The sequence below is a fragment of the Solea senegalensis genome, unplaced genomic scaffold (assembly GCF_019176455.1).
Source record: "Solea senegalensis isolate Sse05_10M unplaced genomic scaffold, IFAPA_SoseM_1 scf7180000014402, whole genome shotgun sequence".
Lineage (NCBI taxonomy): Eukaryota > Metazoa > Chordata > Actinopteri > Pleuronectiformes > Soleidae > Solea > Solea senegalensis.
Genome location: NW_025321040.1, coordinates 22,850 through 39,294, shown reverse-complemented (window position 1 = coordinate 39,294; position 16,445 = coordinate 22,850). Strand labels below are relative to the sequence as shown.

The following is a 16,445-nucleotide window of genomic DNA, read 5'->3' as shown; positions in this document are numbered from 1 at the left end:
TCAAGAGAAGATAAAAATGTTACTATGCATCCATACATTAAAATTTTAGTACAGTTATTATTGTACTTGAAAGTAGTGAATCAAGTAAGTATTTCCCAGTCTGTGTTCAAACACCTAATGATAAGGTTTGGTTTAAGCTGCATTATGCATTAGGCAAGTCTATAAGCAGCTGTACAAGACGTGGACAGACAGACTGTGAGATGAATTTTACTTACTATGTTTGCACGTGGCAATCACTTTTGACCTATAAGAATTGAAACTCCTGTTTTCACTGGTATTTGTGATTTGGCCAGGTTCATTTAGAGGATTTTGGAAATTCAGACATCTCCTGCAATCAGGCACATATTGTGTGATACCAGCTGTCATCACACTAGTGTACACTCACTGTGCCGTGCTTTATCCTCTGTTTTCCTAATTAGGAACATATTTTTGCAAAAATGACAACATATGCTGTTGAAGAAGACCTGAAACTAGCAATTGAGAACATAAACTCCTCAAGAAAATGTTTAGTATCGTTGAAAGAGGTAGGCTCATTTTCTAATAGCCCTCCATTCAAATGGACTACCTCTTTTTGCAACCACTGGTGGTCACCCACCGGCTATTCAACATATTTTCACCTCAGGGTTGTCCTCATCCAGCAAACCAGAAGACAACATCCACATTTTAGGTACCGTCTATGGTGTTACATGTACTAGTTTCCGTCCCTTGCATGTGGGCATGTTGACCCTAAAAAAATGACTCATCTGTGCACCACTGCAAATCAATCAACAGCATAGGTCCATGAAGCTGCTGCAGTAGCTGCATTTTCTCTTGTCGTGTGCCGAGATGTGCGTCTCATGTAGTCGATAGCGAATGAGTGAAGAACAGCACCATCTTTCTTTGCCGTTTGTGGGTGGAAGCTTGCTGTTGCAGGCTGACGAGGAGGATGGAGTAGTGGTGAAGCAATGTGTTATTGTCTTGGACAGTGACTCTCTGCAGACCGTGACTTAGTGAGAGCCTCTATCTGTCATTTACTCTAACAATGTGCACTCTGAACTGCTTGTGACTGCCACGCACAGTGCCATTATGTGGACTGACATGTCTTCATACAGTAGGCCTTTGTTATTGTAGAAGAGAAAGCGTGGTGGGCCAGACAATTATACAGTACATAGGAGGAGCAAAGACCAACACAGAGAAAGTAAACGTATAGTATCAGATCTAAGTGAAGATACACAAAATGAGGAATGACTTCACTGAAATGTTAGTAAAATCTAATATTACAGTCAGTCTGAATAAATGCGTCACGTCGATGTTTGGAAACCTTTGTGACTTTTCTTTATTTTCTCTCTAGTGCTCTTGATTCCATATCTCACCAACCACTTTTTTTCTTTTGTGCATCTCCCTCCTGCAGAGGAAAACCAGGTTGTCAGGATGAAGGAGGAGAATTTGTTCCATCGGAGGTTTTCTCTATGTCCTAATGCCACCTCCCCACCCAAGATTGATCCCCGCACCCTCACTCGGAATCTGTCTTATGGAGGAGACAATGACATCTACAGCCTCAGCCCAGGTAAAAGACCAAAGAGTTCAACACAGACGCATGGATATGTGACAGTGACGAAGCCTGATACAATGTCAGATGGTCAATTCCAGTTTCTGTGAAATGACATGTTGATTTGTATTGTACTGAACTTATTCCATACAAATCAACGAACCTCAGCTGCTGCATATTAGCTGCTTTTGGGGCTGCCGTGCTTTAACTGTCTGTCAGCAAGTTTATTCACTGAGTATGTTTGTATGTGACCATGTGTTGTGGGTTCCCACCAGGCAGTGAAACAGACAGGAACGGTCTCTCCATGCTGAGTAATGAACTTAGTCCTGCCCAATCACCAGGCAGTAAGGTAAGAACACCATTTCTGGTTGGGCAGCTCCTTAACTGTTCTCTGAAACTGACTCATAGGGTTTGCACGTAGCCCTTGACTTTTTTTCTTCTGATTGAGAAGATGGATGGACAAATCTGCTATTGTTGAGACCTTGTTGTAGAGGAGGTCATGTAATGTCAGGGCATTTTACAAATAGTGCTGTGTACTGGCAAAAATCTGACTATTTGATCCATATCCCGATACGGGGGTGATGAAATAATATATTGCAATATATTGGGATACTGATAACAGTTAATGGTAACAATGTTATATACATTAAAAAAATGTTTTCTTTGTCTTGTGAAGCAGGTTGAGAAGCAGATTGAGAAATGCCTTAAGGTCTGCTACCAACTAGCAGTCAGAGGCTTAAATATAACTCAAAAACACTGCCAAGAATATTTCTGATAAATCAATACAGCACTTCAATGAATTGATACAGTATACCCCCAATGGAATATCATATATTTTAGTGTTTCAATATCTTGTTAAACCCCGATTTACAAATGGTCTATGTAATGGATGAGCTTGGATGAGGAACGGCACTAACAGAACAAGAACATTTTAACTTAATACACTGCACATGTGAAGTAAATCCACATAAACGCTGTGGGATTTTATACGTCAGGGCCATGGTGGGAACTGTGTCTTTAGCACCACAAGCCATTTATAAGAGTTTTATTGTTCCGGTGCTGCTTGTCTTGCTTATGCATTTTTAGAACTGAAATCTGTCTCCATTCTTTACTCATACTAATTAGGACTAGTCAATGATTGTTTCCATTGACAACATGGTAATGTCATCTTGTCTCGTCTCCTCTCCTCTTGTCATTTTGTCTCGCCTCATCTCACAAAAGTGCTTATTTAGATGTGGACTCATTGGAACAGCTGCATCTATGACCTGTTGCCCTCTGTTTCATCACACAAGCCATTATAGGACAATAGGAGACTGAACAGTCTTATCCTAGCATGTTGTCCTATAGACATGACTGTAGTTCTGATCTGAGTCTGAGGGCCTTTGTAGGCTCACCAAGGGTGGCTTGGTTGGCTGTGGTTTATGTTGTTTATGTGTGAGGCTTAACTGACAGTGAGTATTATCAGTTCTCAAGATAGTACGAGGGCAGAACACTCCCCTTTCTGTCACGTCGGATAAAAGCCACTTCAGATAAAAGCCATAAAAGCCAGATAACACAAACAATGTTTATCCTGTCAAACAATGTCATTATCAGAATATTGTCAATTCAATTGGGAATTAAAATTAATTCCTCTCAATCCCAGTTTGGGCTATAATGTAAATGGAATATTTTTCACGTCTCTAGCCAAAGACCATTTGTATCCTTAAAATAATCCCAAAAGGAGCATACAGAAGAAGTGGGTATATAATTAGGTATTGCATAGAGAAATTACAGGATAACCTACAACTATGTTTCTGATTTCTAACCACTGATTAGTGGAAATCATCAAACAATCGATGCCTTTGCTTTCTAACAGAGGAAGTTAGGGAATATGAGGTCACAACACCACAACTGACTGCCTTGTTCCCTTATTGATTGTAAAGGCCTTCCACCTACTTCACACAGGCCATATATGTGTTATGTGGCAAAGGAAATTGACGTTAAATGATTTTAATAGTATGAACAAGTAACTCATGACTTCTATAGACCTTTTGAATATTGACTATTACAAGCCAATATTTTACAGTTGGTCATTTTATAAACAAAAATCTCTAAAGAGATCTGGACTTCAAGTGACTCTGCTCACAGCGCCATGTCGGCAGGAAAAGTTTCCAGCTGTATGAGTTCACTGTGCTCTTTAAATCCACAGGGACTGAGCAGCATGTCGTAGAACCTGACCGACTAAATATATCTGATCCTCACAATATTCTGGGTGCTTTTCATTAGTATGGAAACAGCTGGCGAGGTCATTATTCCAGGCTCGCACTACATCTTCAACTTTCCGATAAACTTCCCCTTATTCTACTCCGGAGAAAGCTTACACATCACATTAAAAATAATATAAACAGAATATTTAATTTAATTAGTTTGGACTCTGTAACAACACTGAAGTTGGCATCCAGATTTGCAACTTCCCAGTCAGCAGTTTAAAGGTAACTTGTTTTATTAATGTTTTTTTTTCGCTTTGCAATTTAACATAAGAAGTATAAAAACATAAATATTGTTGGAGGTTATATTTCCCTTAGGTTTTCCCCTGACTGCTTACTGGAAAGCCGTGAATCGTGATTCACGACCGTACCTGATAAGAAGTGATCACTCTACAAGCAGAATCTGTTGGCTGTGGCTTTCCATTACATAATAGTAGCAATCCACCTCTGTCATCCTCGAAATCTATGGAGATCCACCATCTTTACTTTTTATGAATACAGCTGGTGAAGAGACGTGACAAATTGCTTGATATGTATGCCACCGGTTATACATGTTAACAGATGCGAACGGTGCCATTTCCTGCCAAAATGGCGTTGCATTGGTTGCATGACATCAGCTACCGGAGCTCTGTATCAATAGTAAAAGCATTTATATTTATTATTATTTATCCTGTCTGATCTTCTCTGTTCTTTCCCACAGTCTGAGTCCAGAATGTTCAATGGTGTTGAGAAGGACTGCCCCTCCCCCACAGAGAGGCTGGCCCGGAAGGAGTCTCTGAAGGTACGTGTCCCTTCCTTGCTTGACATACGTGTCAGCATTATGGTCATGCAGTTGAATTTATTTAAAAGTGTGCACAATTTAGCTCTTAAATATCTGTCACTCTGCACTTGTTAAGTGAAATGTACACAGGCAATTTAGGAAACCTTCCAATTTTTTTTCTCAAATGTGCTTCAAATAAAACAATAATAAATCATGTTATTTAAAGGCAGTGTTAACGTGGAGCCTCCATGAATAATAATATTCTGTTTGCCTCTAGTCCCACCTAGTGGCACAAATGGACCAGTACTTTGACTCTTACTGATGACTCATTCATTTGGTTTGTCTCTGTTTCACAGGTCCAAAAACAGAATTACAGGCAGGAGAAGAAAAGGGCAGCTAAAGAACTGTTCAGTGCACTAAAGGACCCCAGTGTTGTCATCATGTCAAACTGGCTAAAGGTGTGGGGATGTTGTCTCTTTCAACAGTAGTTCACTGACTAGTTGTTTAGACTTTTTTCATCAGTTCCCATTTTCACATTTTGCAGTTGGAACAATTTTGCCTCTTTGAATCTCTTCACGTTTAGATTCAGCATTCTATAATTTTTTTTTTATCTCTTAATTTTCTTTAGATCCGTGGCTCTTTGAAGAGTTGGACCAAGTTGTGGTGTGCCCTGAAGCCTGGTGTTCTTCTGATTTACAAGACCACCAAGACAGACCACTGGGTGGGCACCATCCTCCTCAGTGCATGCAAGCTGATCGAAAGACCTTCAAAGAAGGACGGCTTCTGCTTCAAGCTCTACCATCCACTCGACAAATCTATCTGGGCTGTCAAGGTCAGACATGGTTTGAGGCTCACTGGTCGAAAAACAACTCATTGGTCAAACTGGGACAGAAGCACGTTTTAGCTTTGCACCAGAATTATTAGTGTAACATTAGGAAAATGCATAGTATACATGCTCTACAAAATTAAAACAAGAGCACTTTTGGCTACGAATAATTTGTCAACTAAATCAATTACTAATTAATGAATTATTTTGCTAATGTTAGCATTTTTAAGCATTGTTATATTTTGATTTATTATTTCAGTTTTCCCTGACTAATGGTTAAAATATTTTCAAGTGTTACTTCATGGCCCTTGAGAGATCCATTTATCTGTGCTGGCACGATAGAACTGAAATAGCATTAGGAATAAAATTGCATTTTGTTTCTTCATGCTCAGGGTCCCAAAGGAGAGACTGTTGGCTCCATCACGCAGCCACTACCCAGCAACTATCTGATCTTCAGAGCTGCCTCAGAGTCTGATGGTGAGTCTAAAGTATGGAATTATTTTCACAGCAAAATGTTTTATAATGACTCGTCACCATCGCTAAAATGTCTCTGCTTCTCCAGGACGGTGCTGGATGGACGCCCTGGAGTTGGCTCTTAGTTGTTCCAGTCTCTCCAAGCTCACAGCCAAAGCGGGGAGAGAGGGAGATATCAGCATGTCGTTAGAGTCTTCCCATATACTCCACCTGCTGCAATCAACAGCACTCACTGATGCAGAGTTGCTACAGTGAGTAATATACACACAGATGCAGCTGCGTACACAGAAAGCCTGTCAGACTTCATTTTATATGCATCTTTCATTTATAACTTCTTTGTTATGAAATGGTTTATATTACTTGATTTTGAACTGGCATTATTACCAAACAGATTTATAAAATAGGTTTATGAGATCATGTCTGTGCTTTCTGAAAATCAGCCCAACATTACAGCTAAAGAGATGAGTGGACTTAAAGATAAATAAGATATATTAAGAGTATTTATTAAGATAAATAATGAAAAAAATGGTGGTCTTGCTATTCAGTGTATAGCATTTTAGTACAGTTCTTTAACCATTGCACTCTCAAGACAGCTCAGCAAATATAACCGCTGAATTATTTAAAGCCTCTAAATTTGCACCACTACTAAAATAATAAATAAATAACCATTAATAAGGTGAAAGAATGAAACCAGTGATGTTACACAGTGATTCTATTATTAGTCATAAATGTATAATGAGTTGTTCTTGTGACTCTGCTGGTCATTTTGTGTATTTTCATGCGTCAGTTCTTTTCCAATTTTTCGCCTGAATGTGCATGTCATACATAAGTCCTCCATTTTCTTCTCCACCCCTCTCCTCTTTTTATTACCTTCTCTGTGGCTGTACCGCCCCTCTGACGTCCATCACACATTCTCCCTTCCTCCATTGCTCCTTTCCCACCCAATCGCAACAGCTTTTGTGATCACATGACTAGCAGACGAGCAGGAAGACAGAATAGAATGTAAACTATACACTTCCACAGTGACAGAAATACGCACTTGCAGGAAGCAGGCGTGCTGGGAGTCAAGGAAGCAATGCTGCACCTTTTAGTCAGTAGAGTAAACAAAGTAAAGTAGTCAGATTTAAACAGTCCCTCACTGGAGAGGAGATAAGAACACACTGCGGTTGTTTGGATTTACTGCAAACATCATTGCTGGTGTTTCCTGAAAAAAAGTTTGTCTAAATACTCCTATATCCTTGAGGTAAGGATCGCTGTCTTTGTTCCAGGGTGTGTATGGGTTATAAACATTACAGTTTGCTTATTAACTCACGGTGGGCAGTAAGAATGTGACTTTTCAGGTCTGTCCAGCCCTCAGGCATTTTGAAAATGGAACTCTCTGCTATTGTTGTGTGGGCAATTGGGCTTTTCTCTTGATTGTCAATATAATTACAACCCTTACTTTAGTCACATGAGCCTTATCCTGTCGTGACGTTAAATCTTTTAGTTTGGAGCTAAACTGTGAAGTATTGTGAAATATCTACCTTAAAAGTGTATATGATTAAGACCTGCGTCAGACATGTGTCTGATAGTTGTTTTTGGATGTTTGCAGTGCTTCCATTTGAATACACAGATGTCCAGTTTCATGACTTCAAAATGGCTGTAGAATTGTAGACATCATCTTCCTTTTTTCATCTTTTAGTTCCACCTTCCTGTCTCTTTCTCCTTCTCTGATTTTCACTTCTTCTTTATTTGACCATTTCGAAGCTGCATGATTTTCTCCACAGTTTCTCTCCTCTTTTATTCGTGTTTGTTAAAGTGCTGACAGATCGGAGTACTGATGTGTTCAAGACTAGAACATATCACATCTGGAAAATGTGATTAAATACCTCACTGTGTCATGGAGTTAGAATAATTTGGTCCTCAGCTTTGTATGTGTGGCACACATACTGTATCTAAAAATATGTGTGCAAAATGTGAAATTTGAAACTAGGCACCCACAAGAAGGTCAACCTGTTTTTGTGTAGATGTTATCTGATGCAACAGATTTGCTCATCATAGCTATGAGGAGAAAAAAAACCCCATCACAAATCAATCCAATACAATACACATTTAAAGGTCATCGAGATATATTAAAGTTCATGACTGGTCATTTCTGTTTTTCTGTTTATTGATTGTCTGACTTGCAAATCCAGTTATCAAAGCTTTGGCAAAGCTGTCTGTGGAATCGTGAATAAATCACATTTTCTAAATCTTCTATACCAAAGTGGTGAGAACACCTCATTAAGTCCTGATGTTTTCATTTGTTTTAAATTGTTTAGAAAAGTTTTTGTCACTGACAGCCTGGACATGCATTCCCAAGAAAAATAGATTGGTATCAGGCAGTGTGGTTTTTGGCAGCCATTCTAGATTTAGTCTTAGTTTTAGTCTTTTGGACTAAAGCGCTTATTAGTTTTAGTCACGTTTTAGTCATTTCTATATGTGATAGTTTTAGTCACGTTTTAGTCATTTCTATATGTGATAGTTTTAGTCACATTTTAGTCATTTCTATATGTGATAGTTTTATTTAGTCATTTCTATGATAGTTTTAGTCACGTTTTAGTCTTTTCTATATGTGATAGTTTTAGTCCCATTTTAGTCATTTCTATGTGATTTTAAGTCATTTCTATATGTGATAGCTTTAGTCGCGTTTTAGTCATTTCTATATGTGATAGTTTTAGTCACGTTTTAGTCATTTCTATATGTGATAGTTTTAGTCACATTTTAGTCATTTCTATATGTGATAGTTTTAGTCACGTTTTAGTCATTTCTATATGTGATGGTTTTAGTCACATTTTAGTCATTTCTATATGTGATAGTTTTAGTCACGTTTTAGTCATTTCTATATGTGATAGTTTTAGTCACGTTTTAGTAATTTTTATATGTGATGGTTTTTAGTCTTAGTCAGTTTTAGTTTTTTGTTTTTTTAAAAAAAAGTATAGTCTTTTAGCAAATCCATTTAGGTCGATAAGTATTGGAGATTTCTGTTGGGCAGAAACCTTTAATCTCGCGCATAATAAGCAGAAATGTCGTGCACTCTGAACGTCTGACACATACTGACATTTACATCCATTCTTGTCTCGTCAACGAAAACTCACACATGTCTCGTCATGTTTCCGTCGTCAAACATGTGATGTTCATTTCGTCACCGCCTCTTTATCGTCATGAAAAAAAGGGGCGTCAACAAAATAAATTTGTCATCGTTGATGAAAACAACACTGATATCAGGGTTACTTACCCAAACAAACAAGAACAAGAAACCCTAGCTTAATATACTGTAGATAAAGATCTTGGAAATCAGGTCTTGGTATACCAAAAAGCTCACCTGAAGTGACAAGACATCCTATCTTGTTAAGAAGGCCCACCAGTGTTTATACTTCTGAGGAACCTTTGAATTATTTTCAGTCCCTGAATATGCTTATAACTTTGCACTTTTCCTCCATTTCTATCAGGATGAATGACTCTTTGCTGCTCGGCAATCACCACATGGAGAACGATGGGTTTTCCGACAAATCAGAGCGCGAGGCTCACGACGACTGGGACACTACGCCCATTGAGAATGGCGGAAGGCTGACGGAAGAGAGCGACATGGAGCAATCGGATGAGCTGTCTTCTGGGCCTCAGGCCACAGCTTATGTAGAGCAGAGCACAGAGGAGATGGGTGAGGTGAGGCATCAAGTTCAGCTATGTATTTAGAGAGAGATCTACCATTGTTGTAGGTCAGTAGATTAACTGTATTGTTAAATGTGATTGCTCGCCTTTATAGAGATATTTTATCTTGCTTGTGTCACTCCCTTGTATCTAGAACCCAGACACTATAATGGCCTTTATGCTAACCTTACTCTTTCTGGATGTTTTAATTAAGGCTGGCGAGGCGTCCCAAGTGGAAACTGTATCAGAGGAGAACAAAGGCCTGATCTGGGGTCTGCTGAAACAGCTGCGGCCAGGTATGGACCTGTCCAAGGTGGTGCTGCCCACATTCATCTTAGAGCCACGCTCCTTCCTGGACAAGCTGTCTGACTACTACTACCACGCTGATCTGCTCTCACAGTCAGTGACATTTAAGTCTTTATACTCTGTGTGTGGTGTGTGGTGTGTGGTGTGTGTGTGTGTGTGAGCTATTTGGAGACAGAAGAATCTTCATATTCGTGTCTGACTCTCCTGATGTTTCTTCACTGCAGAGCTTCACTGGAGGAGAGTGCATATGGTCGCATCAAGCAGGTGTTGAGATGGTACTTGTCTGGTTTCTACAAGAAACCTAAGGTAAGATTTGTTCATGACCAGCTGAAAACATTATTTTTCTTTTTCTTTTTTCTATAGCGTGTCCAGTGTATTTCTTTTAAATAATTATGCCTATTTGACTTAATTGGTTTGAATTCATTAGTGAAACGTATATAGTCATCTGCAGTGCAACTGGTTTTAACTGGTATTGTTTAGGTTTAAAGAAACTAATCTTACTCAACTGAGGAAAAAATGCCATTTAGTTTAGTTTTCACATTTGATTTGAGAGAGAAAAACTGTGGCAGAAGATTTTTTCATTGACATTCACTGTTGGTTGTGTTTATATTCTCCAGGGTCTTAAGAAGCCTTACAACCCAATCCTGGGGGAAACATTTCGCTGCTGCTGGCTACATCCTCAGACCGACGGCTGCACTTTCTATATAGCTGAACAGGTTACACCAGACTACAATGCATAAATATACCTCACGTGAATTTTCCTGTGTGTGACATATTTTGCATAATTGGGCAAGCACAGAGCTGAAGCTCATCTACCTCAGTTGCAATCTAAATCTGTCATCTAACATGACAGAATATGCTCACTGTTAGCATAATATATTATGTTCCTAAATCCACAGTAAATCAGGGAATGCCATGATCTTACAAAGAGTAACATTTGAAACATAGCAGACAGGTGTGTGACACTCTTCTCAATCTGGTGTCTCTCGTTTTCTTCTGCCAGGTTTCCCACCATCCACCCATCTCTGCCTTTTACATCTCAAATAGGAAGGATGGGTTTGCGATCAGTGGAAGCATCCTGGCCAAGTCTAAATTCTATGGTATGCAGCGTACTACAATATGTAATCTGTATAGCATTGATCAAAGATTAGACCAATAGAGGTTTAATTATGTCTTCATCTCTTTTGATTGCTCTTGTAGGTAACTCTCTGTCAGCTATTCTGGATGGCAAAGCAAGACTGCTGTTCCTGAACAGGGAGGAGGAATATGTCATCACGATGCCATATGCTCACTGCAAAGGTAAACACAGAAAAATGAAAGCTTTGTGTTAGTTCACGCAAGACACGGTAGTCATACACCCCACTTGTAATCAGCTGACAGCGAGCTGACCGCAGTCAGTCACAGTCACTCACACATTAAGCTGCTATGCCCATGCAGGAACATCTGGAGAGCGGAGCTTAGAAGTCTAACTGTAAATCCATGTATTGCTATAAATGATTTAATTGTGACATGAGTGTTCCAAACTGAAAATACTTTTATCAGGCATATATTGTTTTTATGTTTATATGCCTTGCATTCTATTCTTATTCATGTACAGCACTTTGTTCCAGCTGTGGCTGTTTTTAAAGCACTTTATAAATAAAGTTGAGTTAAGTTGAGAGAAAGAAATACAAAAAAAGCTGTTTTGGATGGCTAATCTTACTGCAAGTGGCAGGATGATAAATTATATTCTTAAATCTGCAGTACTACTGCGAATGCTGTGATCAGTCTGCAGAGTAACTTTCCAGTCTGTGTTGATGTGCTGTTGGTCTGATGCTGTAACACTGTCTTCTGTAGGAATCTTGTACGGGACTATGACACTAGAGCTCGGGGGGAAAGTTACCATCGAGTGTGAGAAAACAAAATGTTCTGCACAGCTGGAGTTCAAATTAAAGGTATAATTTTTATTAGTTATAATTGCACTATTCATGTATGTGATGCTGTATGGGTGTTTTTTCTATCAGCGGTAGTTTTTATTAAGGTATTGAACCACTTTCATTGCAGCCTTTCCTTGGAGGTCCCTCCTCTGTGAATCAGATCAGTGGGAAGATTTTAGAAGGAGAGGAGATGATGGCTACTATTGATGGACACTGGGTGAGAAAGAGCTGTACACTAATTATACATAGTATACATATATATATATATATATATATATATATATATATATATATATATATATATAATAAATGCATTCCTGCCTCTAGATTGTAATTATCTGAAATAGTTGGCTTTGGCAGGAACTTGTATGCTGAGACTGAACTTGTTTGTTGCCATTTATGTCATCAGGACAGTGAGGTGTTCATTCAAGAAAAGCGCACAGGCCAGCAGGAGACGCTGTGGAACCCGAGCGCAGACATCCGCAGCCTCCGCCTCAAGAGACAAGTGGTACAGATGGACCAGCAGGGGGAGTTTGAGTCTGAAAGGTAAATATTATCGCCTAGATATGCAGTACATGTCAGGCAAGTACATGTTTAGCTTGTAATGTTAATTAAGTTTGCATTCACATGAGCTGTAGACACAAAGGTCTTTGTGTCCACAAATGATTCATGATCACATTGTAGGAGTGTGATAATTATGTTGTAAAGCATGTAAGTAGGGGATTTGTCAGCCCTTAGATGTTTTTCATGTTATTAAATCAACTTGTGTATGACAAAGAAAATCTTCACATTGGTCTATAACCAAATGAGTCAGAGGTTAAAGTTGTGCCTGAAACCTTTTCCCCTCTTTTCTAATTGCACATGGCGTGTTAAAGATTATAATGCTGCTGCTGACACCCCTTTGACCGTATGTGCCCCTGATTTGAATGTCCTGGCAGACTGTGGCAGCATGTGACCAGTGCCATCATGGATCGGGACCAGCTGCGAGCCACGCAGGAAAAGTTTGTGTTGGAGGAAGCTCAGCGGAAAGAGGCGAAGGAGAGAGGAGACACACCCTGGGCCCCACGACTTTTCCACCAGGACCCTGTCACCTCCGAGTGGACCTACAAGCACAGAGAGTATGTACACACACACACACACACACACACACACACGGGGATAGTACACAAATGAATGACTTACTCAGCTAATTAACCTAATGTCATGTTTTGGCAGCACACAGCCGTGGGACCCAGAGTTCTGTCTGATTCAGTTTGAGAAGGACGGAGTGATTCAGACGCACGAGAAAAGTCAGAGACAACACCACCGACTCTCTTACAGCCACAGATGGACAAGTCAGCAGAAGGTTAGCCAGACTAATCACACACCTCCCATGTCATTGACATTTTATCAAAATGAAGGTTATTTCACTTCCCATCGAGCTTCACAGCCCCTGATATCGCAGTGCTGTAAAATCAAACATTTTATTTCACTTATTTGCTGCTCTGGTGCACACATGAATGCACCAGCAGCTCAAGTGTAATGGATGGATGTAATACCGTCCAGTGTGAACACAGTTAGACAGAAATCCTCTTCTGACTCTTCCTCCAGGCGGTGGTGAATGGGAAGCACAGGAAGGCCAGCAGTCAACCGTCCAGCTGCAGCCAGAACACGGAGAGCAGCAGCACCACACCTGAGCCCACACACGAGTCCTCGGACAATGAAGGTACACACATTACACAACTCGACACATTATTGTTTTTGTTTTTTTTAATTGCCTTACCTTTGTCTTATTTTCTTCTCGGCATGGGCACAGGGTTTTCCAGCCAGTGTGCACGGTGCAGTAAAGAGAAAAAGGACATCACCCAGATAGAAGCCTCCATTACATCTATACAGAAGACACAGCAGGATATTCAGAGGTGGAAATTACACACATGCAACAGATACAGTATATGCAACAGATGATGCCTCCTTCCCTCAGAGGAACATGCCATTCTTCCAATGTACACTGTATAAAGTTTTATTTTCATAAAAAAAATCCATGCATACATTTATAAAATTAAAAATGCAATCAAATTTAAGGATATTGACTTTTTGGGATGTTTTGTGTTGATTCAAAGGAAATTGGAATACAAAAAGTGTAGTTAATATCAAGTAAAAAGCAAAATTAACTAAATAATATATTCATTTTGTTCACTTAATGATTTCTGATCAGTCTTTCACCTGTTTCAACTGTGTGAAGAATGGGTTTGAAATGTAATCTGCATTTGTTTATATCTTAAAGCTACACACTACAGCTTTAAATACATGTTTGGAGTACATGGAAGCGCTTGGAAAAGAACACAGATTAATCAGAGTGGCTGATGGAAATTGTCAAATCAGCTGGCGATCCATGAAGAGTTAGGTCTCTCTGTCTCTCTCTCGCTCTCTCTCTGACTATAAGTCAGGTGTGTATCTATATCTTATTGTTCTATAAATGCATAAAGCTTAAAAATAAGGGGGGAATACTTGCAGATATGACTGCATCCCACTACTGCTCGACTGCATTTAAGGCTATTGCAATTCAAAAGAGCAGTGGTAGTTGAAGGATGTTCCAAACCAACAAAAGTAAAAAGAAAATAAATAAATAAATATAAATAAATAAATAAATAAATTCCCATCCTCACTGTTTCTTTTTCATGAACTGCTGCTGAGTTAAGTCACAAACTCTAGTTCACCCTCATCCTTCTCTGTCCCTGCAGGAACCTGGTGGCCCTAAGTCGTCAGCTGTCTTACCAGAGAGCCACGGAGGACAACGTGTCGCTCACCGGCCGTCACTGCCTAATCCTCTGTGTTCTGCTCCTCTCTCAGCTCTTCCTCAACTATGTCTTCACCTGAACTCACTCCTCTGGGAAGAGTTTCCATCTGGCACTGATTTGGCTGTAGATTCTTCCAAAAAAAAAAAGCACAGACTATAATCTGCACCGGGGACAGAGACCTCAGATCAGTGTCAGGGCGGCAACTTTGTCCCTTTTGTTTCATTGGGGGAGGACATTATAGCAATAAACACAGCCACCGCCTATCAGTCATCTGCAGAGAGGAACAGCACCCCCCAGTGTAGCCAGACTGAAATAGCACCGGCACCCACGCACTTTGGACAGGAAAGGATGAGCGATGAAGCGCGGCTAGAAAAAAAAAAGATTTTGAATATAAAGATGAAATGTATGATGGAGTTGAAGAATGAATTTGCAAAAGGAAATGACAGAGAGGATGTTTCACCATTCCTTAGTGTCTTTTTTATATTGCCCCACAAAACTGTTTATCTGTGCGTGTGTTTGTATGTGTGTTATTCGTACCTACAGTAGGCCCCATGGGCACAGGTAGATCATCGCTTGGACTTCTCTTTCTCTTCCACTCCAAATGTTGGGCCTTAACGCTGAAGCCAAAAAAAAAAAAAAAAAAAAAAAAAGCGCAACATGTTCAGACGAAGAAGGAAAACTCTTCCAACAGTGCAATTTCTTTGTGTTTTGTATCGATATACGCTCAGATATACTCCGTCTCGTCTTTTAATGATGATGATTTTACCAAAACAGTATTTATAATCTGAAAGAACAAAGAGTACTTGTTTACAAGAGTGCACTGTGTGTGTGTGTGTGTGTGTGTGAAGACACAAGAAGGAAACAAACACTGAAACGAGACAGAGGCATAGAGCCAAGCAGTGTCTTTGAATTTGTGTGCCTGCAGTGCCGTAGCTGAAGGCATATTATAGCGACGCTTTGGTTGAGACCACGACACTAGTGTGTACAATCAGTTACTAAAAGAGGCGGAACGTGGAGGGAGAAAGAGTGACAGAGTGAGGAAAAAAAAAATAGAAATTGGATCTTTTGGGCCTAATATAAGGAGTTTGTGTGTGTGCATCTTGGTCTGCACCATGTCCATGTGACTGTTTTATGATGTAAACACTTTTTAATGATTTTGTTTTTTTCTTTTAGTCAAATTTGTTTATATTTGTCTAGCGGTCGATGTTTCAAGAGATTTCAGAATGTATTTATTGGGTGATTAACGGAGACTTTCCTAATCTATTTCAACATGGAGGACGGAGACGATTGTTCTCCCATGGATTTTTTATTGTGTGTGTGTGTGTGTGTGTGTGTCTCACTAAGAGGGAGCGTGTGTTTGCGAGTAAGCCATTATAAGACTAATGCTAAAGAAGACCAGTTCTGTGAGCTTGGTTTTTTTATGCTATGAATTGCCAGTACTGATCTACCCAACCGGATAGAATCAGAGTGCACAAGAAGGAAGTCAACTCAATGAATGCTTTTATTTACACTTGCATTTGTATATTCTTTTCTTTGTGTTGTCTTGTTTTCCTGTTTTCTACTCTACTGCCATGCTGCGGGGATTCGACATGCCAGTCATTTTTCGTTACATGGACTGAACGACACACATGACGTTGCTCGACATTTTCACTCATACCTGTTGCATACTGTAGCACTACAGTAAAATAATTTAACCCTGTCATTGACTTGTCAATAATGTCTTGAAAATTGTACTTTGAAATTGAAAAGAAATGCTTTACACTTTACAGACGAGGGAGATGTTGCTCATTAAAACTCTCTAAACCTTTACTTTTAGCTAAGTGTTCATCGTTGCGCTCAGTTTTAAGATAATTTTTAATATTGGGTAGGAAATGAAAAAAAATTATAGATTAGACAAAGCAGTACTACCACTGGGAACTTGTACAAACTACATGAGATTGTTG

The 16,445-nt window shown here is 39.5% G+C and overlaps 1 protein-coding gene across 2 annotated transcripts; it reads left to right on the top strand.

The window, feature by feature from the left end:
- Window positions 1-1,394: 1,394 nt before the first annotated feature.
- LOC122761174 (oxysterol-binding protein-related protein 5-like) lies at window positions 1,395-16,311 on the top strand. 2 transcript variants are annotated; one of them, XM_044016347.1, is made up of 21 exons: window positions 1,395-1,546; window positions 1,804-1,877; window positions 4,475-4,555; window positions 4,891-4,992; window positions 5,163-5,366; window positions 5,753-5,837; window positions 5,923-6,085; window positions 9,305-9,518; window positions 9,718-9,902; window positions 10,034-10,115; window positions 10,427-10,525; window positions 10,813-10,909; window positions 11,010-11,108; window positions 11,646-11,743; window positions 11,853-11,942; window positions 12,135-12,271; window positions 12,664-12,843; window positions 12,941-13,070; window positions 13,316-13,430; window positions 13,521-13,623; window positions 14,446-16,311. In XM_044016347.1, exons 1-21 carry the CDS (start codon window positions 1,411-1,413, stop codon window positions 14,579-14,581), a joined length of 2,610 nt encoding a protein of 869 aa, XP_043872282.1. In that variant the 5' UTR covers window positions 1,395-1,410; the 3' UTR covers window positions 14,582-16,311. The 2 variants fall into 2 exon arrangements, with proteins under 2 accessions (XP_043872282.1, XP_043872283.1); XM_044016348.1 differs by lacking the exon at window positions 1,804-1,877 and having other exon boundaries at window positions 1,487-1,546.
- Window positions 16,312-16,445: the final 134 nt, after the last annotated feature.

What these genes read in the sequence shown, in the direction of transcription:
- LOC122761174 (XM_044016347.1), top strand. Translation starts at nt 1,411, where the DNA reads ATGAAGGAGGAGAATTTGTTCCATCGGAGGTTTTCTCTATGTCCTAAT. An exon ending in ACTGATGCAGAGTTGCTACA is followed by an intron (nt 6,086 to 9,304) that starts GTGAGTAATATA and finishes CATTTCTATCAG; the next exon opens with GATGAATGACTCTTTGCTGC. An exon ending in CGAGTCCTCGGACAATGAAG is followed by an intron (nt 13,431 to 13,520) that starts GTACACACATTA and finishes GCATGGGCACAG; the next exon opens with GGTTTTCCAGCCAGTGTGCA.